At 50.4% G+C, this 27,249-nt stretch overlaps 1 protein-coding gene across 6 annotated transcripts in view; it reads right to left on the reverse strand.

The window, feature by feature from the left end:
- The window catches only part of mast2 (microtubule associated serine/threonine kinase 2), a 333,467-nt gene that overhangs the window by 123,449 nt on the left and 182,769 nt on the right, over positions 1-27,249 (reverse strand). For all 6 annotated transcript variants that reach the window (XM_052463462.1, XM_052463428.1, XM_052463449.1 and 3 more), the window contains one exon: positions 8,668-8,699. In XM_052463462.1, the coding sequence (XP_052319422.1) occupies positions 8,668-8,699 (32 nt within the window). The remainder of the gene's footprint in view (positions 1-8,667; positions 8,700-27,249) is intronic.

The following is a 27,249-nucleotide window of genomic DNA, read 5'->3' on the forward strand; positions in this document are numbered from 1 at the left end:
TATCTCTGGCTGCTACAGTACACTATCTCTGGCTGCTACAGTACACTATCTCTGGCTGCTACAGTACACTATCTCTGGCTGCTACAGTACACTATCTCTGGCTGCTACAGTACACTGTCTCTGGCTGCTACAGTACACTAGATCTGGCTGCTACAGTACACTAGATCTGGCTGCTACAGTACACTAGATCTGACTGCTACAGTACACTAGATCTGGCTGCTACAGTACACTAGATCTGGCTGCTACAGTACACTAGATCTGGCTGCTACAGTACACTATCTCTGGCTGCTACAGTACACCATCTCTGGCTGCTACAGTACACCATCTCTGGCTGCTACAGTACACCATCTCTGGCTGCTACAGTACAACATCTCTGGCTGCTACAGTACAGCCATCTCTGGCTGCTACAGTACACCATCTCTGGCTGCAACAGTACACCATCTCTGGCTGCTACAGTACACCATCTCTGGCTGCTACAGTACAACATCTCTGGCTGCTACAGTACAACATCTCTGGCTGCTACAGTACAACATCTCTGGCTGCTACAGTACAACATCTCTGGCTGCTACAGTACACCATCTCTGGCTGCAACAGCACCATCTCTGGCTGCACAGTACATCTCTGGCTGCTACAGTACACCATCTCTGGCTGCTACAGTACACCATCTCTGGCTGCTACAGTACAACATCTCTGGCTGCTACAGTACAACATCTCTGGCTGCTACAGTACAACATCTCTGGCTGCTACAGTACAACATCTCTGGCTGCTACAGTACAACATCTCTGGCTGCTACAGTACAACATCTCTGGCTGCTACAGTACACTAGATCTGGCTGCTACAGCACACTAGATCTGGCTGCTACAGCACACTAGATCTGGCTGCTACAGTACACTAGATCTGGCTGCGACAGTACACCATGTCTGGCTGCTACAGTACACCATCTCTGGCTGCTACAGTACACCATCTCTGGCTGCTACAGTACACCAGATCTGGCTGCTACAGTATACCATCTCTGGCTGCTACAGTACAACATCTCTGGCTGCTACAGTACAACATCTCTGGCTGCTACAGTACAACATCTCTGGCTGCTACAGTACAACATCTCTGGCTGCTACTGTACACTATACCTGGCTGCTACAGTACACTATCTCTGGCTGCTACAGTACACTATCCCTGGCTGCTACAGTACACTAGCCCTGGCTGCTACAGTACACTATCTCTGGCTGCTACAGTACACTATCTCTGGCTGCTACAGTACACTATCTCTGGCTGCTACAGTACACTATCTCTGGCTGCTACAGTACACTATCTCTGGCTGCTACAGTACACTATCTCTGGCTGCTACAGTACACTATCTCTGGCTGCTACAGTACACTATCTCTGGCTGCTACAGTACACTAGATCTGGCTGCTACAGTACACTAGATCTGGCTGCTACAGTACACTAGATCTGACTGCTACAGTACACTAGATCTGGCTGCTACAGTACACTAGATCTGGCTGCTACAGTACACTAGATCTGGCTGCTACAGTACACTATCTCTGGCTGCTACAGTACACCATCTCTGGCTGCTACAGTACACCATCTCTGGCTGCTACAGTACACCATCTCTGGCTGCTACAGTACAACATCTCTGGCTGCTACAGTACAACCATCTCTGGCTGCTACAGTACACCATCTCTGGCTGCAACAGTACACCATCTCTGGCTGCTACAGTACACCATCTCTGGCTGCTACAGTACAACATCTCTGGCTGCTACAGTACAACATCTCTGGCTGCTACAGTACAACATCTCTGGCTGCTACAGTACACCATCTCTGGCTGCTACAGTACACCATCTCTGGCTGCAACAGTACACCATCTCTGGCTGCTACAGTACACCATCTCTGGCTGCTACAGTACACCATCTCTGGCTGCTACAGTACAACATCTCTGGCTGCTACAGTACAACATCTCTGGCTGCTACAGTACAACATCTCTGGCTGCTACAGTACAACATCTCTGGCTGCTACAGTACAACATCTCTGGCTGCTACAGTACAACATCTCTGGCTGCTACAGTACACTAGATCTGGCTGCTACAGCACACTAGATCTGGCTGCTACAGCACACTAGATCTGGCTGCTACAGTACACTAGATCTGGCTGCGACAGTACACCATGTCTGGCTGCTACAGTACACCATCTCTGGCTGCTACAGTACACCATCTCTGGCTGCTACAGTACACCAGATCTGGCTGCTACAGTATACCATCTCTGGCTGCTACAGTACAACATCTCTGGCTGCTACAGTACAACATCTCTGGCTGCTACAGTACAACATCTCTGGCTGCTACAGTACAACATCTCTGGCTGCTACAGTACAACATCTCTGGCTGCTACTGTACACTATACCTGGCTGCTACAGTACACTATCTCTGGCTGCTACAGTACACTATCCCTGGCTGCTACAGTACACTAGCCCTGGCTGCTACAGTACACTATCTCTGGCTGCTACAGTACACTATCTCTGGCTGCTACAGTACACTATCTCTGGCTGCTACAGTACACTATCTCTGGCTGCTACAGTACACTATCTCTGGCTGCTACAGTACACTATCTCTGGCTGCTACAGTACACTATCTCTGGCTGCTACAGTACACTGTCTCTGGCTGCTACAGTACACTGTCTATGGCTGCTACAGTACACTAGATATTGCTGCTACAGTACACTAGATCTGGCTGCTACAGTACACTAGATCTGGCTGCTACAGTACACTAGATCTGGCTGCTACAGTACACTATCTCTGGCTGCTACAGTAAACTGATATTGCCGCTACAGTACACTAGATCTGGCTGCAACAGTACACTAGATCTGGCTGCTACAGTACACTAGACCTGGCTGCTACAGTACAACATCTCTGGCTGCTACAGTACAACATCTCTGGCTGCTACAGTACAACATCTCTGGCTGCTACAGTACAACATCTCTGGCTGCTACAGTACACCATCTCTGGCTGCTACAGTACACCATCTCTGGCTGCTACAGTACAACATCTCTGGCTGCTACAGTACAACATCTCTGGCTGCTACAGTACAACATCTCTGGCTGCTACAGTACAACATCTCTGGCTGCTACAGTACAACATCTCTGGCTGCTACAGTACAACATCTCTGGCTGCTACAGTACACTAGATCTGGCTGCTACAGCACACTAGATCTGGCTGCTACAGTACACTAGATCTGGCTGCGACAGTACACCATGTCTGGCTGCTACAGTACACCATCTCTGGCTGCTACAGTACACCATCTCTGGCTGCTACAGTACACCAGATCTGGCTGCTACAGTATACCATCTCTGGCTGCTACAGTACAACATCTCTGGCTGCTACAGTACAACATCTCTGGCTGCTACAGTACAACATCTCTGGCTGCTACTGTACAACATCTCTGGCTGCTACTGTACACTATACCTGGCTGCTACAGTACACTATCTCTGGCTGCTACAGTACACTAGCCCTGGCTGCTACAGTACACTAGCCCTGGCTGCTACAGTACACTGGATCTGGCTGCTACAGTACACTATCTCTGGCTGCTACAGTACACTATCTCTGGCTGCTACAGTACACTATCTCTGGCTGCTACAGTACACTATCTCTGGCTGCTACAGTACACTATCTCTGGCTGCTACAGTACACTATCTCTGGCTGCTACAGTACACTATCTCTGGCTGCTACAGTACACTAGATCTGGCTGCTACAGTACACTAGATCTGGCTGCTACAGTACACTAGATCTGGCTGCTACAGTACACTAGATCTGGCTGCTACAGTACACTATCTCTGGCTGCTACAGTAAACTAGATATTGCCGCTACAGTACACTAGATCTGGCTGCAACAGTACACTAGATCTGGCTGCTACAGTACACTAGACCTGGCTGCTACAGTACACTATACCTGGCTGCTACAGTACACCATCTCTGGCTGCTACAGTACAACATCTCTGGCTGCTACAGTACAACATCTCTGGCTGCTACAGTACACCATCTCTGGCTGCTACAGTACACCATCTCTGGCTGCTACAGTACAACATCTCTGGCTGCTACAGTACAACATCTCTGGCTGCTACAGTACAACATCTCTGGCTGCTACAGTACAACATCTCTGGCTGCTACAGTACAACATCTCTGGCTGCTACAGTACAACATCTCTGGCTGCTACAGTACAACATCTCTGGCTGCTACAGTACAACATCTCTGGCTGCTACAGTACACCATCTCTGGCTGCTACAGTACAACATCTCTGGCTGCTACAGTACAACATCTCTGGCTGCTACAGTACAACATCTCTGGCTGCGACAGTACACCATCTCTGGCTGCGACAGTACAACATCTCTGGCTGCTACAGTACAACATCTCTGGCTGCTACAGTACAACATCTCTGGCTGCTACAGTACAACATCTCTGGCTGCGACAGTACAACATCTCTGGCTGCTACAGTACAACATCTCTGGCTGCTACAGTACAACATCTCTGGCTGCTACAGTACAACATCTCTGGCTGCGACAGTACAACATCTCTGGCTGCTACAGTACAACATCTCTGGCTGCTACAGTACAACATCTCTGGCTGCTACAGTACAACATCTCTGGCTGCTACAGTACACTATATCTGGCTGCTACAGTACACTAGACCTGGCTGCTACAGTACACTAGACCTGGCTGCTACAGTACACTACTCTGGCTGCTACAGTACACTAGACCTGGCTGCTACAGTACACTGGATCTGGCTGCTACAGTACACTACTCTGGCTGCTACAGTACACTATCTCTGGCTGCTACAGTACACTGTCTCTGGCTGCTACAGTACACTATCTCTGGCTGCTACAGTACACTATCTCTGGCTGCTACAGTACACTATCTCTGGCTGCTACAGTACACTATCTCTGGCTGCTACAGTACAACATCTCTGGCTGCTACAGTACAACATCTCTGGCTGCTACAGTACAACATCTCTGGCTGCTACAGTACAACATCTCTGGCTGCTACAGTACACTAGATCTGGCTGCTACAGCACACTAGATCTGGCTGCTACAGTACACTAGATCTGGCTGCTACAGTACAACCATCTCTGGCTGCTACAGTACACCAGATCTGGCTGCTACAGTACAACATCTCTGGCTGCTACAGTACAACATCTCTGGCTGCTACAGTACACTAGATCTGGCTGCTACAGCACACTAGATCTGGCTGCTACAGTACACTAGATCTGGCTGCTACAGTACACCATCTCTGGCTGCTACAGTACACCAGATCTGGCTGCTACAGTACAACCATCTCTGGCTGCTACAGTACAACCATCTCTGGCTGCTACAGTACAACATCTCTGGCTGCTACAGTACAACATCTCTGGCTGCTACATTTACATTTAAGTCATTTAGCAGACGCTCTTATCCAGAGCGACTTACAGTACAACCATCTCTGGCTGCTACAGTACAACATCTCTGGCTGCTACAGTACACCATCTCTGGCTGCTACAGTACACCATCTCTGGCTGCTACAGTACACCAGATCTGGCTGCTACAGTATACCATCTCTGGCTGCTACAGTACAACATCTCTGGCTGCTACAGTACAACATCTCTGGCTGCTACAGTACAACATCTCTGGCTGCTACAGTACAACATCTCTGGCTGCTACTGTACACTATACCTGGCTGCTACAGTACACTATCTCTGGCTGCTACAGTACACTAGCCCTGGCTGCTACAGTACACTGGATCTGGCTGCTACAGTACACTGGATCTGGCTGCTACAGTACACTATCTCTGGCTGCTACAGTACACTATCTCTGGCTGCTACAGTACACTATCTCTGGCTGCTACAGTACACTATCTCTGGCTGCTACAGTACACTATCTCTGGCTGCTACAGTACACTATCTCTGGCTGCTACAGTACACTAGATATGGCTGCTACAGTACACTAGATCTGGCTGCTACAGTACACTAGATCTGGCTGCTACAGTACACTAGATCTGGCTGCTACAGTACACTAGATCTGGCTGCTACAGTACACTATCTCTGGCTGCTACAGTAAACTAGATATTGCCGCTACAGTACACTAGATCTGGCTGCAACAGTACACTAGATCTGGCTGCAACAGTACACTAGATCTGGCTGCAACAGTACACTAGATCTGGCTGCTACAGTACACTAGACCTGGCTGCTACAGTACACTATACCTGGTTGCTACAGTACACCATCTCTGGCTGCTACAGTACAACATCTCTGGCTGCTACAGTACAACATCTCTGGCTGCTACAGTACAACATCTCTGGCTGCTACAGTACAACATCTCTGGCTGCTACAGTACACCATCTCTGGCTGCTACAGTACAACATCTCTGGCTGCTACAGTACAACATCTCTGGCTGCTACAGTACAACATCTCTGGCTGCTACAGTACAACATCTCTGGCTGCTACAGTACAACATCTCTGGCTGCGACAGTACAACATCTCTGGCTGCTACAGTACAACATCTCTGGCTGCTACAGTACAACATCTCTGGCTGCTACAGTACAACATCTCTGGCTGCTACAGTACACTATATCTGGCTGCTACAGTACACTAGACCTGGCTGCTACAGTACACTAGACCTGGCTGCTACAGTACAACATCTCTGGCTGCTACAGTACACTACCTGGCTGCTATACACTCCTGGCTGCTACAGTACACTACTCTGGCTGCTACAGTACACTAGACCTGGCTCACTGGATCTGGCTGCTACAGTACACTACATACACTATCTCTGGCTGCTACAGTACACTGTCTCTGGCTGCTACAGTACACTATCTGGCTGCTACAGTACAATCTCTGGCTGCTACAGTCACTATCTGGCTGCTACAGTACAACATCTCTGGCTGCTACAGTACAACATCTCTGGCTGCTACAGTACAACATCTCTGGCTGCTACAGTACAACATCTCTGGCTGCTACAGTACAACATCTCTGGCTGCTACAGTACAACATCTCTGGCTGCTACAGTACACTAGGCTGCTACAGCACACTACTCTGGCTGCTACAGTACACTAGATCTGGCTGCTACAGTACACCATGTCTGGCTGCTACAGTACACCATCTCTGGCTGCTACAGTACCTCTGGCTGCTACAGTACAACCATCTCTGGCTGCTACAGTACAACCATCTCTGGCTGCTACAGTACAACATCTCTGGCTGCTACAGTACAACATCTCTGGCTGCTACAGTACACATCTCTGGCTGCTACAGTACAACATCTCTGGCTGCTACAGTACACCATCTCTGGCTGCTACAGTACAACATCTCTGGCTGCTACAGTACACCATCTCTGGCTGCTACAGTACACTGTCTATCTCTGGCTGCTACAGTACACTCTGGCTCAGTACTGGCTGCTACAGTACACTAGATCTGACTGCTACAGTACACTACTCTGGCTGCTACAGTACACTGGACCTGGCTGCTACTGGATCTGCTACAGTACACTATCTCTGGCTGCTACAGTACACTATCTCTGGCTGCTACAGTACACTGTCTCTGGCTGCTACAGTACACTATCTCTGGCTGCTACAGTACACTATCTCTGGCTGCTATACACTATCTCTGGCTGCTACAGTACAACATCTCTGGCTGCTACAGTACAACATCTCTGGCTGCTACAGTACAACATCTCTGGCTGCTACAGTACAACATCTCTGGCTGCTACAGTACAACATCTCTGGCTGCTACAGTACACTAGATCTGGCTGCTACAGTACTGGCTGCTACAGTACATGTCTGGCTGCTACAGTACACCATGTCTCTGGTACACCATCTCTGGCTGCTACAGTACACCAGATCTGGCTGCTACAGTACAACCATCTCTGGCTGCTACAGTACAACCATCTCTGGCTGCTACAGTACAACATCTCTGGCTGCTACAGTACAACATCTCTGGCTGCTACATTTACATTTAAGCATTTAGCAGACAACATCCTGAGCTGCTTACAGTACAACCATCTCTGGCTGCTACAGTACAACATCTCTGGCTGCTACAGTACACCATCTCTGGCTGCTACAGTACAACATCTCTGGCTGCTACAGTACAACATCTCTGGCTGCTACAGTACACCAGATCTGGCTGCTACAGTACACTAGATCTGACTGCTACAGCACACTAGATCTGACTGCTACAGCACACTATCTCTGGCTGCTACAGTACACTAGATCTGGCTGCTACAGTACACTAGATCTGGCTGCTACAGTACACCAGATCTGGCTGCTACAGTACACCAGATCTGGCTGCTACAGTACACCATCTCTGGCTGCTACAGTACACTAGATCTGACTGCTACAGCACACTATCTCTGGCTGCTACAGTACACTATCTCTGGCTGCTACAGTACACTAGATCTGGCTGCTACAGTACAACATCTCTGGCTGCTACAGTACAACATCTCTGGCTGCTACAGTACACTAGATCTGGCTGCTACAGTACACTAGATCTGGCTGGTACAGTACACTATCTAATAATAATAATAATAAATGTACAGTACACTATCTCTGGCTGGTACAGTACACTAGATCTGGCCTTCCTGTTTAGAGACAGACAGAGAGAAAGACGCCTCTGGGGTCTGAAGAAGTTAATCAAGAATAGAGATAGAATGGTGACAAGTACTCACAAACTGGCCCTCCTTGGAAGACTGAGCTCCTTCTGCAAGAGAGAGAGAGAGAGAGAGAGAGAGAGAGAAATGTCAGTGTGGTTGTCATCAGTTAGAAATATGGATGAATACAGTGTTAAATTGGTTTGCTATTTGGGATGTAAATGAAATGTATTCTGCTTTAATAGACATTTCTGCTTGACATCAAGAGGAAAAGCATGTGTCGTTAATACCCTGAGAATTACACTAGGTGGCACTGTGATACCATCTAAATTGGATGAGTAGAAAAGCAAATAGCAATGTATTGTTTACAGGTGGTGTACACAGAGCACAACATCATGGTGATCAATGGTTTATGTTTTAATGGTCAATGACAGGTATTCACAGCTTGTTCAGTGTAAATATACAATCTAAAAGTAGGTTATTTCCATCAAAATGAGATTCCTTGACCTTCAGTTCTCAAACACATCTACTAGGTGGCAGAGGAGTACCAATAGCAAGGGCCAAGCCAGAGAAACTGCTCTCCGTTTAGAGGACAAGATTCTGTCGCTACAACAGCAGGTTCTGTAGCTACAACAGCAGGTTCTGTAGCTATATAGTAACAGGTTCTGTAGCTACAACAGCAGGTTCTGTAGCTACAACAGCAGGTTCTGTAGCTACAACAGCAGGTTCTGTAGCTACAACAGCATTGTTCTGTAGCTACAACCGCAGGTTCTGTAGCTACAACAGCAGGTTCTATAGCTACAACAGCAGATTCTGTAGCTACAACAGCAGATTCTGTAGCTACAACAGCAGGTTCTGTAGCTACAACAGCATTGTTCTGTAGCTACAACAGCAGGTTCTGTAGCTACAACAGCATTGTTCTGTAGCTACAACAGCAGGTTCTGTAGCTACAACAGCAGGTTCTGTAGCTATATAGTAACAGGTTCTGTCGCAATAGTAGCAAGTTCTGTAACTACAACATCAGGTTCTGTAGCTATATAGTAGCAGGTTCTGTCGCAATTGTAGCAAGTTCTGTCGCAATAGTAGCAAGTTCTGTCGCAATAGTAGCAAGTTCTGTAACTACAACAGCAGGTTCTGTAGCTATATAGTAACAGGTTCTGTCACAATAGTATCAAGTTCTGTCGCAATAGTAGCAAGTTCTGTAACTACAACAGCATTGTTCTGTAGCTACAACAGCAGGTTCTGGAGCTACAACCGCAGGTTCTGTAGCTACAACAGCAGGTTCTGTAGCTACAACAGCCGGTTCTGTAGCTACAACAGCCAGTTCTGTAGCTATAGTAGCAGGTTCTGTCGCTACAACAGCAGGTTCTGTAGCTACAACAGCAGGTTCTGTCGCTACAACAGCAGGTTCTGTCGCTACAACAGCAGGTTCTGTCGCTACAACAGCAGGTTCTGTCGCTACAACAGCAGGTTCTGTCGCTACAACAGCAGGTTCTGTCGCTACAACAGCAGGTTCTGTCGCTACAACAGCAGGTTCTGTCGCTACAACAGCAGGTTCTGTCGCTACAGTAGCAGGTTCTGTAGCTACAACAGCAGGTTCTGTCGCTACAACAGCAGGTTCTGTCGCTACAACAGCAGGTTCTGTCGCTACAACAGCAGGTTCTGTCGCTACAACAGCAGGTTCTGTCAGCTTCTGTCAACAGCAGGTTCTGTCGCTACAACAGCAGGTTCTGTCGCTACAACAGCAGGTTCTGTAGCTACAGCAGCAGGTTCTGTCGCTACAACAGCAGGTTCTGTCGCTACAACAGCAGGTTCTGTCGCTACAGTAGCAGGTTCTGTCGCTACAGTAGCAGGTTCTGTCGCTACAACAGCAGATTCTGTAGCTACAACAGCAGGTTCTGTCGCTACAACAGCAGGTTCTGTCGCTACAACAGCAGGTTCTGTCGCTACAACAGCAGGTTCTGTCGCTACAACAGCAGGTTCTGTCGCTACAACAGCAGGTTCTGTCGCTACAACAGCAGGTTCTGTCGCTACAACCGCAGGTTCTGTCGCTACAACAGCAGGTTCTGTAGCTACAACAGCAGGTTCTGTAGCTACAACAGCAGGTTCTGTAGCTACAACAGCAGGTTCTGTAGCTACAACAGCAGGTTCTGTCGCTACAACCGCAGGTTCTGTCGCTACAACAGCAGGTTCTGTAGCTACAACAGCAGGTTCTGTAGCTACAACAGCAGGTTCTGTAGCTACAACAGCAGGTTCTGTAGCTACAGTAGCAGGTTCTGTCGCTACAACAGCAGGTTCTGTCGCTACAACAGCAGGTTCTGTCGCTACAACAGCAGGTTCTGTAGCTACAGTAGCAGGTTCTGTCGCTACAACAGCAGGTTCTGTCTACAACAGCAGGTTCTGTCGCTACAACAGCAGGTTCTGTCGCTACAACAGCAGGTTCTGTAGCTACAGTAGCAGGTTCTGTCGCTACAACAGCAGGTTCTGTCGCTACAACAGCAGGTTCTGTCGCTACAACAGCAGGTTCTGTAGCTACAACAGCAGGTTCTGTCGCTACAACAGCAGGTTCTGTCGCTACAACAGCAGGTTCTGTAGCTACAGTAGCAGGTTCTGTAGCTACAACAGCAGGTTCTGTAGCTACAACAGCAGGTTCTGTAGCTACAACAGCAGGTTCTGTCGCTACAACAGCAGGTTCTGTAGCTATAGTAGCAGGTTCTGTAGCTACAACAGCAGGTTCTGTCGCTACAACAGCAGGTTCTGTAGCTATAGTAGCAGGTTCTGTCGCTACAACAGCAGGTTCTGTCGCTACAACAGCAGGTTCTGTAGCTATAGTAGCAGGTTCTGTAGCTACAACAGCAGGTTCTGTCGCTACAACAGCAGGTTCTGTCGCTACAACAGCAGGTTCTGTAGCTACAACAGCAGGTTCTGTCGCTACAACAGCAGGTTCTGTCGCTACAACAGCAGGTTCTGTCGCTACAACAGCAGGTTCTGTAGCTACAACAGCAGGTTCTGTAGCTACAACAGCAGGTTCTGTCGCTACAACAGCAGGTTCTGTCGCTACAACAGCAGGTTCTGTAGCTACAACAGCAGGTTCTGTCGCTACAACAGCAGGTTCTGTAGCTACAACAGCAGGTTCTGTAGCTACAACAGCAGGTTCTGTAGCTACAACAGCAGGTTCTGTCGCTACAACAGCAGGTCTCTAGCCCCTTGGCCAACATGTTCACAGCAACAGCTGCTTTGGTCTCAATAACAAATGATGTGTACTCAAAGACAAAGCACCAACACAGAACTATCTGACTACTGCCTGAAAGACAGAACACAGAGAGAGAAAGTATGGGGGAGAAAACATGACTGTTGGAGAGAAAGCACCTGGTCACAAAGACAGACAGACGGAAAGAAAAAGACAGAAATGGAGAGAACGAGACTGAAAGACAGATTGATATAGGGAGCAGTATTCTGAGCCTGTACTGCAGGCATCTGCTGCTCCAAATAACCAACCATGGTGGATCTATCAAGCCCACTCACTGCCTGTCTCCCTGCCCGACTCCCTGCCCGTCCCCCTGCCGGTCTCCCTGCCCGACTCCCTGCCCGACTCCCTGCCCGACTCCCTGCCCGTCTCCCTGCCCGACTCCTGCCTGCCCGTCCCTGCCCTGCCGGTCTCCTGCCCGTCTCCCTGCCTGCACCTGCCCGTCTCCCCCGCCTGACTCCTGCCTGCACGCCCGTCTCCCTGCTTGACTCCCTGCCTGACTCCCTGCCCGTCTCCCTGCCCGACTCCCTGCCTGACTCCTGCCCGACTCCCCTGCCTGCCTGCCCGACTCCTGCCCGACTCCCTGCCCGTCTCCCTGCCCGACTCCCTGCCCGTCTCCCTGCCCGTCTCCCTGCCCGTCTCCCTGCCCGACTCCTGCCTGCCCTGCCCGCCTGTCTCCCTGCCTCCTGCCTGTCTCCCTGCCCGTCTCCCTGCCCGTCTCCCTGCCTGTCTCCCTGCCTGCCCGTCTCCGTGCCCGCCCGCCTCCCTGCCCGCACGGCCGTCTCCCTGCCCGCACGCCCGTCTCCCTGCCCGCACGCCCGTCTCCCTGCGTGCCTCCCTGCCTGCCCGTCTCCGTGCCCGCCCGCCTCCCTGCCCGCACGCCCGTCTCCCTGCCCGCACGCCCGTCTCCCTGCCCGCACGCCCGTCTCCCTGCCCGCACGCCCGTCTCCTGCCCGCACGCCCGTCTCCCTCGTGCCTCCTGCCTGCCCGTCTCCGTGCCCGCCCGCCTCCCTGCCCGCACGCCCGTCTCCTCCCGCACGCGTGCCTCCTGCACGCCCCTCCTCGTCTCCCTGCGTGCCTCCCTGCCTGCCCGTCTCCCTGCCCGCCCGTCTCCGTGCCCGCCCGTCTCCCTGCCCGCACGCCCGTCTCCCTGCCCGCACGCCCGTCTCCCTGCCTGACTCCTGCCTGCCCGCCTGAGTCCCTGCCCGCCCGTCTCCCTGCCCGCACGCCCCCTGTCTCCCTGCCCGCACGCCCGTCTCCCTGCCCGACTCCCTGCCTGCCCGCCTGACTCCCTGCCTGCCCGCCTGAGTCCCTGCACGCCCGTCTCCCTGCCTGCACGCCCGTCTCCCTGCCTGCACGCCCGTCTCCCTGCCTGCAATCCCGTCTCCCTCCCTCCCTGCCTCCCTCCCTCCCTGCCTGCCTCCCTCCCTCCCTGCCTGCCTCCCTCCCTCCCTCCCTCCCTCCCTCCCTCCCTCCCTGCCTGTCTGTCTCCCTCCCTGCCTGTCTCCCCACCTCTCCCCCCGACTCAGGATGGCCGTCTCCACAGCACTGATAGTACTGATAGTATTATGAATTATTAGTGTATGATGAGCTAATGCAGTGCGTGGGAGAAAACACGTGTGTGTGTGTCTATGCTCCGCAGTGTGGAGTGTTAGTGTGAGTAAGTCGGGGCTTCTGAGTCAGTGGAACTCTGCGTTTTCTAGAGTCTCTAAATGAACAACAACAACAACAACAACAACAACAACATAGCCCTCAGGAGTAAACAGGCTGATTCCATTGGAGAACAGAACAGGACTAATGTCATTGACAGCGTGTCTGTGTGCTGCAGAGCCCGGTAACACATTCACTCTATTCCCCTCTCTCTGAAGGCCAAGAGGCCTCAACTCAATTAGCCTGTTCAGAGCTCAGCTGGAGAGCTCAGCAGACCGGCTGATGTATAGATCTTATCAGGGGACTGGAGTGAGCAGGACCAGACCCACTAACTCCATGGAGGAGGAGGAGGAAGAGGAAGGCCAGGCAACACAGTGACACAAGACAGGATACTTTCATTAATACAGCTTTATTATGAGGGTTCAGGGGCTGAAACGAGAGTGACAGAGGGAGGGAAATGGAACGAGAGAGGAAAGGGAGAAGAGAGGGGAAGGGAGGGGAGAGGAAGGGGAGAAGAGAGAGGAAAGGGAGAAGAGAGAGGAAGGGTGGGAGGGGAGAGAGGAAAGGGAGAAGAGAGAGGAAGGGTGGGAGGGGAGAGAGGAAAGGGAGTAGAGAGAGGAAGGGTGGGAGGGGAGAGAGGAAAGGGAGAAGAGAGAGAAAGGGTGGGAGGAGAGAGGAAGGGAGAGAGAGAGGAAAGGTGGGAGGGGAGAGGAAAGGGAGAGAGAGAGTAAATTCTGGGGGGACCAGAGACCCAAAGGGATTAGAGAGTGAAAGGGGTGGGAAGAGAGGAAAGACTCTCAGCATCTCTGTCGCTGTGGGAGGGGAGCTGGAGAAGAGAGAGCAAAGGGTGGGAGGGGAGAGACAAACTAGTAGAGACTTGGAAGGGAGGATATTCAAGGTGGGAGGGGAGAGAGGACAGGGACTACTGAAGACTTGTGGGAGGGGAGAGAGGAAATTCACCTCCTCCCCAGGAACCCCTGGGAGGGGAGAGAGGAAAGGGATCTTAGAGAGGAAGGGTGGGAGGGGAGACCCCTGAGGAAAGGGACTGAGAGACTTGCTGCCCCCATCTTAGAGAGGAAAGGGACCTCCTCCCCAACACCCCTGGGAGGGGAGAGAGGAAAGGACTTGAGAGAGAAAGGTGGGAGGGGAGAAGAGAGAGGAAAGGGAGACAGAGAGAAAGGGTGGGAGGGGAGAGAGAAAGGGATATTCAGTGGAAGGGTGGGAGGGGAGAGGGACTAGAGAGAGAAAGGGTGGGAGGGGAGAGAGGAAAGGATATTCAGTGGAAGGGTGGGAGGGGAGAGAGGAAAGGGACTGAGACTTGAAGGGTGGGAGGGGAGAGGGAGGAAGAGAGCGGAAGGGTGGGAGGGGAGAGACACACTACTGAAGACTTGGGTGGGGATCTTAGAGAGGAAAGGGACCTCCTCCCCTCCACCCCTGAGGAAACTGGGAGGGGACTTGGAAAGGGATCTTAGAGAGAGGAAAGGGTGGGAGGGGAGACCCGGAAAGGGACTGAAGACTTGCTGCCCCCCATCTTAGAGTGAGGATATTAACCTCCTCCCCTCCACCCCTGAGAAAGGGTGGGAAGAAAGGGAGTGCCCCCCATCTTAGAGTGAGGAAATTCACCTCCTCCCCTCCACCCCTGAGACACACTAGAGACTTGCTGAAAGGGTGGGAGGGGAGAGAGGAACCTCCTCCCCTCCACCCCTGAGACAACTACTGGACTTGGAGGGGATCTTAGAGGAAAGGGAGTTAAGAGAAAGGGTCCCCTCCACCCCTGAGGAAAGGGACTACTGAAGACTTGCTGAAATCTGGGAGGGGAGAGGGAAAGGGAGTCCTCCCCTCCAAGGTGGGACAGACTAGGAAAGGAGTAGACTTGGAAAGGTGGGAGGGATCTTAGAGTGAGGATATTAACCATTCTCCCAACCCCTGAGACCACCCACTGACATTTGCCCTCTTATTGTGAAAGGATGACTCTCAGCATCTCTGTCCACCCCTGTGACACTACAGCTGCCCCCATCTTAGAGTGAGGATATTAACCTCCTCCCCTCCACCCCTGAGACACACTACTGAAGACTTGCTGCCCCCCATCTTAGAGTGAGGATATTAACCTCCTCCCCTCCACCCCTGAGACACACTACTGAAGACTTGCTGCCCCCCATCTTAGAGTGAGGATATTAACCTCCTCCCCTCCACCCCTGAGACACACTACTGAAGACTTGCTGCCCCCCATCTTAGAGTGAGGATATTCACCTCCTCCCCTCCACCCCTGAGACACACTACTGAAGACTTGCTGCCCCCCATCTTAGAGTGAGGATATTAACCTCCTCCCCTCCACCCCTGAGACACACTACTGAAGACTTGCTGCCCCCATCTTAGAGTGAGGATATTCACCTCCTCCCCTCCACCCCTGAGACACACTACTGAAGACTTGCTGCCCCCATCTTAGAGTGAGGATATTCACCTCCTCCCTCCACCCCTGAGACACACTACTGAAGACTTGCTGCCCCCATCTTAGAGTGAGGATATTCACCTCCTCCCTCCACCCCTGAGACACACTACTGAAGACTTGCTGCCCCCATCTTAGAGTGAGGATATTCAACCTCCTCCCTCCACCCCTGAGACACACTACTGAAGACTTGCTGCCCCCCATCTTAGAGTGAGGATATTAACCTCCTCCCCTCCACCCCTGAGACACACTACTGAAGACTTGCTGCCCCCCATCTTAGAGTGAGGATATTCACCTCCTCCCCTCCACCCCTGAGACACACTACTGAAGACTTGCTGCCCCCCATCTTAGAGTGAGGATATTCAACCTCCTCCCTCCACCCCTGAGACACACTACTGAAGACTTGCTGCCCCCCATCTTAGAGTGAGGATATTAACCTCCTCCCCTCCACCCCTGAGACACACTACTGAAGACTTGCTGCCCCCCATCTTAGAGTGAGGATATTAACCTCCTCCCCTCCACCCCTGAGACACACTACTGAAGACTTGCTGCCCCCCATCTTAGAGTGAGGATATTAACCTCCTCCCTCCACCCCTGAGACACACTACTGAAGACTTGCTGCCCCCCATCTTAGAGTGAGGATATTAACCTCCTCCCCTCCACCCCTGAGACACACTACTGAAGACTTGCTGCCCCCCATCTTAGAGTGAGGATATTCACCTCCTCCCCAACACCCCTGAGACACACTACTGAAGACTTGCTGCCCCCCATCTTAGAGTGAGGATATTCACCCCAACACCCCTGAGACACACTACTGAAGACTTGCTGCCCCCCATCTTAGAGTGAGGATATTCACCCCAACACCCCTGAGACACACTACTGAAGACTTGCTGCCCGTGCACACAGCAGGGTTTCTGTAATGTAGCGCCGGACATTTGACAGGCAGCCCTTTAATGACATTTGACAGGCAGCCCTTTAATGACATTTGACAGGCAGCCCTTTAATGACATTTGACAGGCAGCCATTTAATGGCATTTGACAGGCAGCCCTTTAATGACATTTGACAGGCAGCCATTTAATGACATTTGACAGGCAGCCATTTAATGACATTTGACAGGCAGCCATTTAATGGCATTTGACAGGCAGCCATTTAATGGCATTTGACAGGCAGCCATTTAATGGCATTTGACAGGCAGCCATTTAATGACATTTGACAGGCAGCCATTTAATGACATTTGACAGGCAGCCCTTTAATGACATTTGACAGGCAGCCCTTTAATGACATTTGACAGGCAGCCCTTTAATGACATTTGATAAATGTACCAGACCCATATGCATTGGGTGCAACACCTGATTAGGGCGTCCAGCGACGCTGCTCAGAATGGCACAAATCACATTCAGGTAAATCATCTGAACAGAACATGCAACTCGAGGATGAAATTATGTGCCTCTTTACCGAATTCCAACGCACACTTTGATGATGTTAGAATAACTACCAACAAGACGAGTAACGAACAGTAAAATCACTAGCCTACAGAATGTCAATCTACTATCCACCATAGCAGAAAAGTTGACCTATTCTATTTGTCAGCTTGTCGTTCTATTTGAGAAAGAAATAGCTTATTCCAAAACTCATACAACCAGTAGGGCTTTTAGCCACATCAAAAAACCTTTAAAGGCTGATGTAACAGATCACAACGCTCAGATAAACTCCTTCACATTATAAGTGCAGGGCAGAAGGCTACGGGCGAATGTTCATTCCATAATGAAATTAGGGGAAAATAGTGTTGTCAAAAGCACACTGCACATGCGAGTGTTTTCATGTGACGGATTTCATGTGACAGAGATGAAAATATCCGTTAGAAATGTAGAAAGAGGGGAGGTATAAAGATGCAACAACTAGCAGGGTTTACTAATGTACTAATTGTACCTTTGGTTACTGGATAATTAAATACATTGGATTTTTTTTTAAACTATAGAACGTGACAGAACGTGACAGAACGTGACAGAACTATAGAACGTGACAGAACTATAGAACGTGACAGAACTATAGAACGTGACAGAACTATAGAACGTGACAGAACTATAGAACGTGACAGAACTATAGAACGTGACAGAACTATAGAACGTGACAGAACTATAGAACGTGACAGAACTATAGAACGTGACAGAACTATAGAACGTGACAGAACTATAGAACGTGACAGAACTATAGAACGTGACAGAACTATAGAACGTGACAGAACTATAGAACGTGACAGAACTATAGAACGTGACAGAACTATAGAACGTGACAGAACTATAGAACGTGACAGAACTATAGAACGTGACAGAACTATAGAACGTGACAGAACTATAGAACGGGACAGAACTATAGAACGTGACAGAACTATAGAACGTGGCAGAACTATAGAACGTGACAGAACTATAGAACGTGACAGAACTATAGAACGGGACAGAACTATAGAACGTGACAGAACTATAGAACGGGACAGAAATGGTCAACAATCAATTAAGTCTGTTTTCAAAATGCATACTGCCTGCTGAAGCCTGCCTACAGTTGCCTATATGCACTTGAATAGCGAATGGGAAGCACACTTCAATTAGCAGTTGAGAAATACAAATAGTAGCTATTAAAATTGTGGACATCAAAACTGTTTATAACACATGATTGCATTTAGAATTGTTACGCAATGATTGGGCTTAGAAAAGCATGTTTAACTCCAGCAGCAACGAAGGAGCTGTTTGAGAAACAGCAGCTCTCGTGCTGTCTGACAGACTTTCCACGCACGCACACACAACAGCACACGCACAAGAGCACACGCACAAGAGCCCACGCACACAGAAGAGCACACGCACACACAAGAGCATACGCACACACAAGAGCACACGCACAAGAGCACACCCAAGCGCACGTATATACCAGCCGGCCAAGTAACCTCTCAAAGGCAGGGTGATGATGAAATTAGATGGAGTGACAGTCTGGATGGCAGCCACAGCACAAAAAGCCAAAAGCAATCTCCTTGATGGAATACAAGCAACAATATTCCTCTAGGTCCAACCATCATGACAGAGAGAGGAGAGGAGAGACATAGGAAAGGAGAGAGGACGGGAGAGAGAGGAGAGAGAACGGGAGAGAGGGGAGAGAACGGGAGAGAGAACAGGAGAGAGGGGAGAGAGAACGGGAGAGAGGGGAGAGAACGGGAGAGATAGGGAGAGGAGAGAGAACGGGATAGAGGAGAGAGATAATGGAAATGAGAGAGAACGGGAGAGAAGGGAGAGATAGGGAAAGGAGAGAGAATGGGAGAGAGAGGGGAATGAGAGAGAACGGGAGAGAGCGGAGAGATAGGGAAAGGAGAGAGAATGGGAGAGAGGAGAGATAGGGAAAGGAGAGAGAACGGGAGAGAGAGGGAGAGAGGAGAGATAGGGGAAAGGAGAGAGAACGGGAGAGAGATAGTGAAATGAGAGAGAACGGGAGAGAGAGGAGAGGGGAAAGGAGAGAGAACGGGAGAGAGGGGAGAGAGAGATAGGGAAATGAGAGAGAACGGGAGAGAGAGGAGAGAGGAGGAGATAGGGGAAAGGAGAGAGATAGGAGGTGGGAAAGGAGAGAGAACGGGAGAGATAGGGAAAGGAGAGAGAACGGGAGAGAGATAGTGAAATGAGAGAGAACGGGAGAGAGAGGAGAGAGGGGAAAGGAGAGAGAACGGGAGAGAGAGGGGAAAGGAGAGAGAACGGGAGAGAGAGGGAGAGAGGAGAGATAGGGGAAAGGAGAGAGAACGGGAGAGAGAGGGAAAGGAGAGAGAACGGGAGAGAGAGGGAGAGAGGAGAGATAGGGGGAAAGGAGAGAGAACGGGAGAGAGAGGGGAAAGGAGAGAGAACGGGAGAGAGGGAGAGAGGAGAGATAGGGGAAAGGAGAGAGAACGGAGAGAGGAGAGAGATAGGAGGTGGGGAAAGGAGAGAGAACGGGAGAGATAGGGAAAGGAGAGAGAACGGAGAGAGATAGTGAAATGAGAGAGAACGGGAGAGAGAGGAGAGAGGGGAAAGGAGAGAGAACGGGAGAGAGAGGGAAAGGAGAGAGAACGGGAGAGAGAGGGGAAAGGAGAGAGAACGGGAGAGAGATAGTGAAATGAGAGAGAACGGGAGAGAGGAGAGGGGAAAGGAGAGAGAACGGGAGAGAGGAGAGAGATAGGGAAATGAGAGAGAACGGGAGAGAGAGGAGAGAGATAGGGAAATGAGAGAGAACGGGAGAGAGAGGAGAGAGGAGAGATAGGGGAAAGGAGAGAGAACGGGAGAGAGAGGGGAAAGGAGAGAGAACGGGAGAGAGAGGGAGAGAGGAGAGATAGGGGAAAGGAGAGAGAACGGGAGAGAGAGGGGAAAGGAGAGAGAACGGGAGAGAGAGGGAGAGAGGAGAGATAGGGGAAAGGAGAGAGAACGGGAGAGAGAGGGGGAAAGGAGAGAGAACGGGAGAGAGAGGAAGAGAGGAGAGATAGGGGAAAGGAGAGAGAACGGGAGAGAGAGGGGAAAGGAGAGAGAACGGGAGAGAGAGGAGAGAGGAGAGATAGGGGAAAGGAGAGAGAACGGGAGAAGAGATAGAGGTGGGGAAAGGAGAGAGAACGGGAGAGATAGGGAAAGGAGAGAGAACGGAGAGAGATAGTGAAATGAGAGAGAACGGGAGAGAGAGGAGAGAGGGGAAAGGAGAGAACGGGAGAGAGAGGGAAAGGAGAGAGAACGGGAGAGAGAGGGGAAAGGAGAGAGAACGGAGAGAGATAGTGAAATGAGAGAGAACGGGAGAGAGAGGAGAGGGGAAAGGAGAGAGAACGGGAGAGAGGAGAGAGATAGGGAAATGAGAGAGAACGGAGAGAGAGGAGAGAGATAGGGAAATGAGAGAGAACGGGAGAGAGAGGGAGAGGAGAGATAGGGGAAAGGAGAGAGAACGGGAGAGAGAGGGGAAAGGAGAGAGAACGGGAGAGAGAGGGAGAGAGGAGAGATAGGGGAAAGGAGAGAGAACGAGAGAGAGGGGAAAGGAGAGAGAACGGGGAGAGAGAGGGAGAGAGGAGAGATAGGGGAAAGGAGAGAGAACGGGAGAGAGAGGGAAAGGAGAGAGAACGGGAGAGAGAGGGAGAGGAGAGATAGGGGAAAGGAGAGAGAACGGGAGAGAGGAGAGATAGGAGGTGGGGAAAGGAGAGAGAACGGGAGAGATAGGGAAAGGAGAGAGAACGGGAGAGAGATAGTGAAATGAGAGAGAACGGGAGAGAGAGGAGAGGGGAAAGGAGAGAGAACGGGAGAGAGAGGGGAAAGGAGAGAGAACGGGAGAGATAGGGAAAGGAGAGAGAACGGGAGAGAGATAGTGAAATGAGAGAGAACGGGAGAGAGAGGAGAGGGGAAAGGAGAGAGAACGGGAGAGAGGAGAGAGATAGGGAAATGAGAGAGAACGGGAGAGAGGAGAGAGATAGGGAAATGAGAGAGAACGGGAGAGAGAGGGAGAGAGGAGAGATAGGGGAAAGGAGAGAGAACGGGAGAGAGGAGAGAGATAGGAGGTGGGGAAAGGAGAGAACGGGAGAGAGAGGGAGAGATAGGGAAAGGAGAGAGAACGGGAGAGAGGAGAGATAGGGGAAAGGAGAGAGATAATGGAAATGAGAGAGAACGGGAGAGAAGGGAGAGATAGGGGAAATGAGAGAGAATGGGAGAGAGAGGGGAATGAGAGAGAACGGGAGAGAGCGGAGAGATAGGGAAAGGAGAGAAAACGGGAGAGAGAGGGAGAGAGGAGAGATAGGGGAAAGGAGAGAGAACGGGAGAGAGATAGTGAAATGAGAGAGAACGGGAGAGAGAGGAGAGAGGGGAAAGGAGAGAGAACGGGAGAGAGGAGAGAGATAGGGAAATGAGAGAGAACGGGAGAGAGAGGGAGAGAGGAGAGATAGGGGAAAGGAGAGAGAACGGGAGAGAGGAGAGAGATAGGAGGTGGGGAAAGGAGAGAGAACGGGAGAGAGAGGGAGAGATAGGGAAAGGAGAGAGAACGGGAGAGAGAGGGAGAGAGGAGAGATAGGGGAAAGGAGAGAGAACGGGAGAGAGAACGGGAGAGGAGAGAGAACGGGAGAGAGGGGAGAGAACGGGAGAGGAGAGAGAACGGGAGAGAGGGGAGAGAACGGGAGAGAGGGGAGAAAACGGGAGAGAGGGGAGAGAACGGGAGAGAGAGGAGAGAACGAGAGAGAGAGGAGAGATAGGGGAAAGGAGAGAGAACGGGAGAGAGAGGAGAGATAGGGAGAGGAGAGAGAACGGGAGAGAGGGGAGAGATAGGGAGAGGAGAAGAGAGAACGGGAGAGGAGAAGAGAGATAGGGAGAGGAGAGAGAACGGGAGAGAGAGGGGAGAGAACGGGAGAGAGAAGAGAGATAGGGAGAGGAGAGAGAACGGGAGAGAGGGGAGAGATAGGGAGAGGACAGAGAACGGGAGAGAGAAGAGAGATAGGGAAATGAGAGAGAACGTGAGAGAGAGGAGAGATAAGGAAAGGAGAGAGAACAGAGAGAGAGGAGAGATAGGGAGAGAAGAGAGAACGGGAGAGAGGGGAGAGAACAGGAGAGAGAACGGGAGAGAGGGGAGAGAGAACGGGAGAGAGGGGAGAGAGAACGGGAGAGGGGAGAGAGAACGGGAGAGAGAGGAGAGAACGGGAGAGGGGAGAGATAGGGAGAGGACAGAGAACGGGAGAGAGAAGAGAGATAGGGAAATGAGAGAGAACGGGAGAGGAGAGATAAGGAAATGAGAGAGAACAGGAGAGAGAGGAGAGATAAGGAAAGGAGAGAGAACGGAGAGAGAGGAGAGATAGGGAGAGAAGAGAGAACGGGAGAGAGGGGAGAGAACGGGAGAGAGAGGAGAGAGAACGGACGAGAGGGGTGAGAGGGAGAGGAGAGAGAACGGGAGAGAGGGGAGAGAGAACGGGAGAGAGGGGAGAGAAGAGAGAACGGGAGAGAGAAGAGAGATAGGGAAATGAGAGAGAACGTGAGAGAGAGGAGAGATAAGGAAAGGAGAGAGAACAGAGAGAGAGGAGAGATAGGGAGAGAAGAGAGAACGGGAGAGAGGGAGAGAACAGGAGAGAGAACGGGAGAGAGGGGAGAGAGAACGGGAGAGAGGGGAGAGAGAACGGGAGAGAGAGGAGAGAACGGGAGAGATAGGGAGAGATAGGGAAATGAGAGAGAACGGGAGAGAGAGGAGAGATAAGGAAATGAGAGAGAACGGGAGAGAGAGGAGAGATAAGGAAAGGAGAGAGAACGGAGAGAGAGGGAGAGATAGGAGAGAAGAGAGAACGGGAGAGAGGGGAGAGAACGGGAGAGAGAGGAGAGAGAACGGACGAGAGGGGTGAGAGGGAGAGAAGAGAGAACGGGAGAGAGGGGAGAGAGAACGGGAGAGAGAAGAGAGATAGTGAGAGGAGAGAGAACGGGAGAGAGGGGAGAGATAGGGAGAGGACAGAGAACGGGAGAGATAGGGAGAGGAGAGAGAACGGGAGAGAGAGGATAGATAGGGGAAAGGATAAACAATGAGAGGAGAGATGGGGAAAGGAGAGAGAACGGGAGAGAGAAGAGAGAGAACAGGAGAGGGAGGAGAGAGAACGGGAGAGAGAGGAGAGATAGGGAGAGGAGAGAGAACTGGAGAGACGGGAGAGAGAATGGGAGAGAGAGGAGAGATAGGGAGAGGAGAGAGAACGGGAGAGAGAGACAGAAAGGAGAGATAAGGAAAGGAGAGAGTGGGCTGTACCACATGGTAATCTGATCAAGTACACTCAGCCAGGACATTTGGCGGGTTGCTGATGTAGGCAGATATAAGAGATACGGCCCTGAGCTAAATGCACATAAGAACATGAACTTTACAGGTGAAATACGGCCTGACGGAACCCAACACTCCCACCCTGTGTATAGTTATAGTTATAGCTACTAGACAGATCAGATAAAGATATGTTGAATTGACAGATGGAGGCCAGTCAGTGGTAGAAGTGTGTCCACTAGTCAATAGCTAACAGACAGACAGCCATGTCTCTGTTCCCCCTGCCTGCTCTGTCAGTGAGGAGAGGGGTGAGTGACAGGCCTGGCAGTGCCAGCAGAGTGGCTGGAGAGTGGGCACAGACAACCTCCCTGAGGCCATGGTGACTGACTGACAGAAGGACAGGGCTGCTGAGTGGGCCAGAACAGAGGACCAGAGGAGAGGGAGTTAAATAATCCATCAGTAGTGGCCTGGCATATCATCATACACACACACACACACACAGACAGGCACACACACACACACACACACACACACACACACACACACACACACACACACACACAACTTTACACGGCAGCACCACTTTCCACACATCTCTCCCTAACACACCCCTCTAATACACATCTCTCTCTCTCTCATACACATCTCTCTCTAATACACATCTCTCTCTCTCTCTAATACACATCTCTCTCTCTCTCATACACATCTCTCTCTCTCATACACATCTATCTCTCTCTAATACACATCTCTCTCTCTCTAACACACCTCTCTCATACACATCTATCTCTCTCTAATACACATCTCTCTCTAATACACATCTCTCTCTAATACACATCTCTCTAATACACGTCTCTCTCTCTCTAATACACATCTCTCTCTCTCTCTCTCTAATACACATCTCTCTCTAATACACACATCTCTCTCTAATACACACATCTCTCTCTAATACACGTCTCTCTCTCAAATACACATCTCTCTCTCTCTAATGACACATCTCTCTCTCTAATACACGTCTCTCTCTCTAATACACCTCTCTCTCTCTAATACACACCTCTCTCTAATACACACCTCTCTCTAATACACATTACTCTCTCTAATACACATCTCCCTCTCTAATACATCTCTCTCTCTGATACACATCTCTCTCTCTCTCTCTCTCTAATACACGTCTCTCTCTCTCTCTAATACACGTCTCTCTCTCTCTAATACACGTCTCTCTCTCTCTAATACACGTCTCTCTCTCTCTCTCTCTCTACTACACATCTCTCTCTCTAATACACATCTCTCTCTAATCCACACCTCTCTCTCTACTACACATCTCCCCCTCTCTCTAATACATCTCTCTCTCTGATACACATCTCTCTCTCTGATACACATCTCTTTCTCTCTCTAATACACGTCTCTCTCTCTCTAATACACGTCTCTCTCTCAAATACACATCTCTCTCTCTAATACACATCTCCCTCTCTCTCTAATACATCTCTCTCTCTGATACACATCTCTAATACACGTCTCTCTCTCTAATACACGTCTCTCTCTCTAATACACATCTCCCTCTCTCTCTAATACAACTCTCTCTCTTATACACATCTCTCTCTCTCTCTCTCTCTCTAATACACGTATCTCTCTCTAATACACATCTCCCTCTCTCTCTAATACACATCTCCCTCTCTCTCTAATACATCTCTCTCTCTGATACACATCTCTCTAACACATTTCTTTTAATCTGTTCTCTCTATCAAATCTCTCCGTCCCTCCCGCAATCCCATTTAAGACACACATTGTGAATAAACTAGGCCAACTGACACCGGTCCTCTATTGGTAGGTGTGTCTGCTTCTACAGTCAAATCCCAGGAAGCATATATAATTAGCCCAGGCTAATTAGCCCTATCTGAGACTGATAGAGGGTCTGGGTCTGGTATTAGAGTCTCTGAGACAGGCATAGTGTCTGGATGGGTCTGGTATTAGAGTCTCTGAGACAGGCATAGTGTCTGGATGGGTCTGGTAATTAGAGTCTCTGAGACAGGCAGAGTGTCTGGGTCTGGTATTAGAGTCTCTGAAACAGGCAGAGTGTCTGGGTCTGGTATTAGAGTCTCTAAGACAGGTAGAGGGTCTGGTATAAGAGTCTCTGAGACAGGTAGAGGGTCTGGTATTAGAGTCTCTGAGACAGGTAGAGGGTCTGGTATTAGAGTCTCTGAGACAGGCATAGTGTCTGGATGGGTCTGGTATTAGAGTCTCTGAGACAGGCATAGTGTCTGGATGGGTCTGGTATTAGACAGGTATAGTGTCTGGATGGGTCTGGCATTAGAGTCTGAGACAGGCATAGTGTCTGGATGGATCTGGTATTAGAGTCTCTGAGACAGGTATAGAGGGTCTGGTATTAGAGTCTCTGAGACAGGCAGAGTGTCTGGGTCTGGTATTAGAGTCTCTAAGACAGGTAGAGGGTCTGGTATTAGAGTCTCTGAGACAGGCACAATGTCTGGGTCTGGTATTAGAGTCTCTGAGACAGGTAGAGGGTCTGGTATTAGAGTCTCTGAGACAGGCAGATTGCCTGGATGGGTCTGGTATTAGAGTCTCTGAGACAGGTAGAGGGTCTGGTATTAGAGTCTCTGAGACAGGCAGATTGTCTGGATGGGTCTGGTATTAGAGTCTCTGAGACAGGTAGAGGGTCTGGTATTAGAGTCTCTGAGACAGGCAGATTGTCTGGATGGGTCTGGTATTAGAGTCTCTGAGACAGGTAGAGGGTCTGGTATTAGAGTCTCTGAGACAGGCAGATTGTCTGGATGGGTCTGGTATTAGAGTCTCTGAGACAGGTAGAGGGTCTGGTATTAGAGTCTCTGAGACAGGCAGATTGTCTGGATGGGTCTGGTATTAGAGTCTCTGAGACAGGTAGAGGGTCTGGTATTAGAGTCTCTGAGACAGGCATAGTGTCTGGATGGGTCTGGTATTAGAGTCTCTGAGACAGGCATAGTGTCTGGATGGGTCTGGTATTAGAGTCTCTGAGACAGGCAGATTGTCTGGATGGGTCTGGTATTAGAGTCTCTGAGACAGGTAGAGGGTCTGGTATTAGAGTCTCTGAGACAGGCATAGTGTCTGGATGGGTCTGGTATTAGAGTCTCTGAGACAGGCATAGTGTCTGGATGGGTCTGGTATTAGAGTCTCTGAGACAGGCAGATTGTCTGGATGGGTCTGGTATTAGAGTCTCTGAGACAGGCAGATTGTCTGGATGGGTCTGGTATTAGAGTCTCTGAGACAGGTAGAGGGTCTGGTATTAGAGTCTCTGAGACAGGCAGATTGTCTGGATGGGTCTGGTATTAGAGTCTCTGAGACAGGCAGATTGTCTGGATGGGTCTGGTATTAGAGTCTCTGAGACAGGTAGAGGGTCTGGTATTAGAGTCTCTGAGACAGGCAGATTGTCTGGATGGGTCTGGTATTAGAGTCTCTGAGACAGGCATAGTGTCTGGATGGGTCTGGTATTAGAGTCTCTGAGACAGGCATAGTGTCTGGATGGGTCTGGTATTAGAGTCTCTGAGACAGGCAGATTGTCTGGATGGGTCTGGTATTAGA

The sequence above is a fragment of the Oncorhynchus keta genome, chromosome 1 (assembly GCF_023373465.1).
Source record: "Oncorhynchus keta strain PuntledgeMale-10-30-2019 chromosome 1, Oket_V2, whole genome shotgun sequence".
NCBI lineage: Eukaryota > Metazoa > Chordata > Actinopteri > Salmoniformes > Salmonidae > Oncorhynchus > Oncorhynchus keta.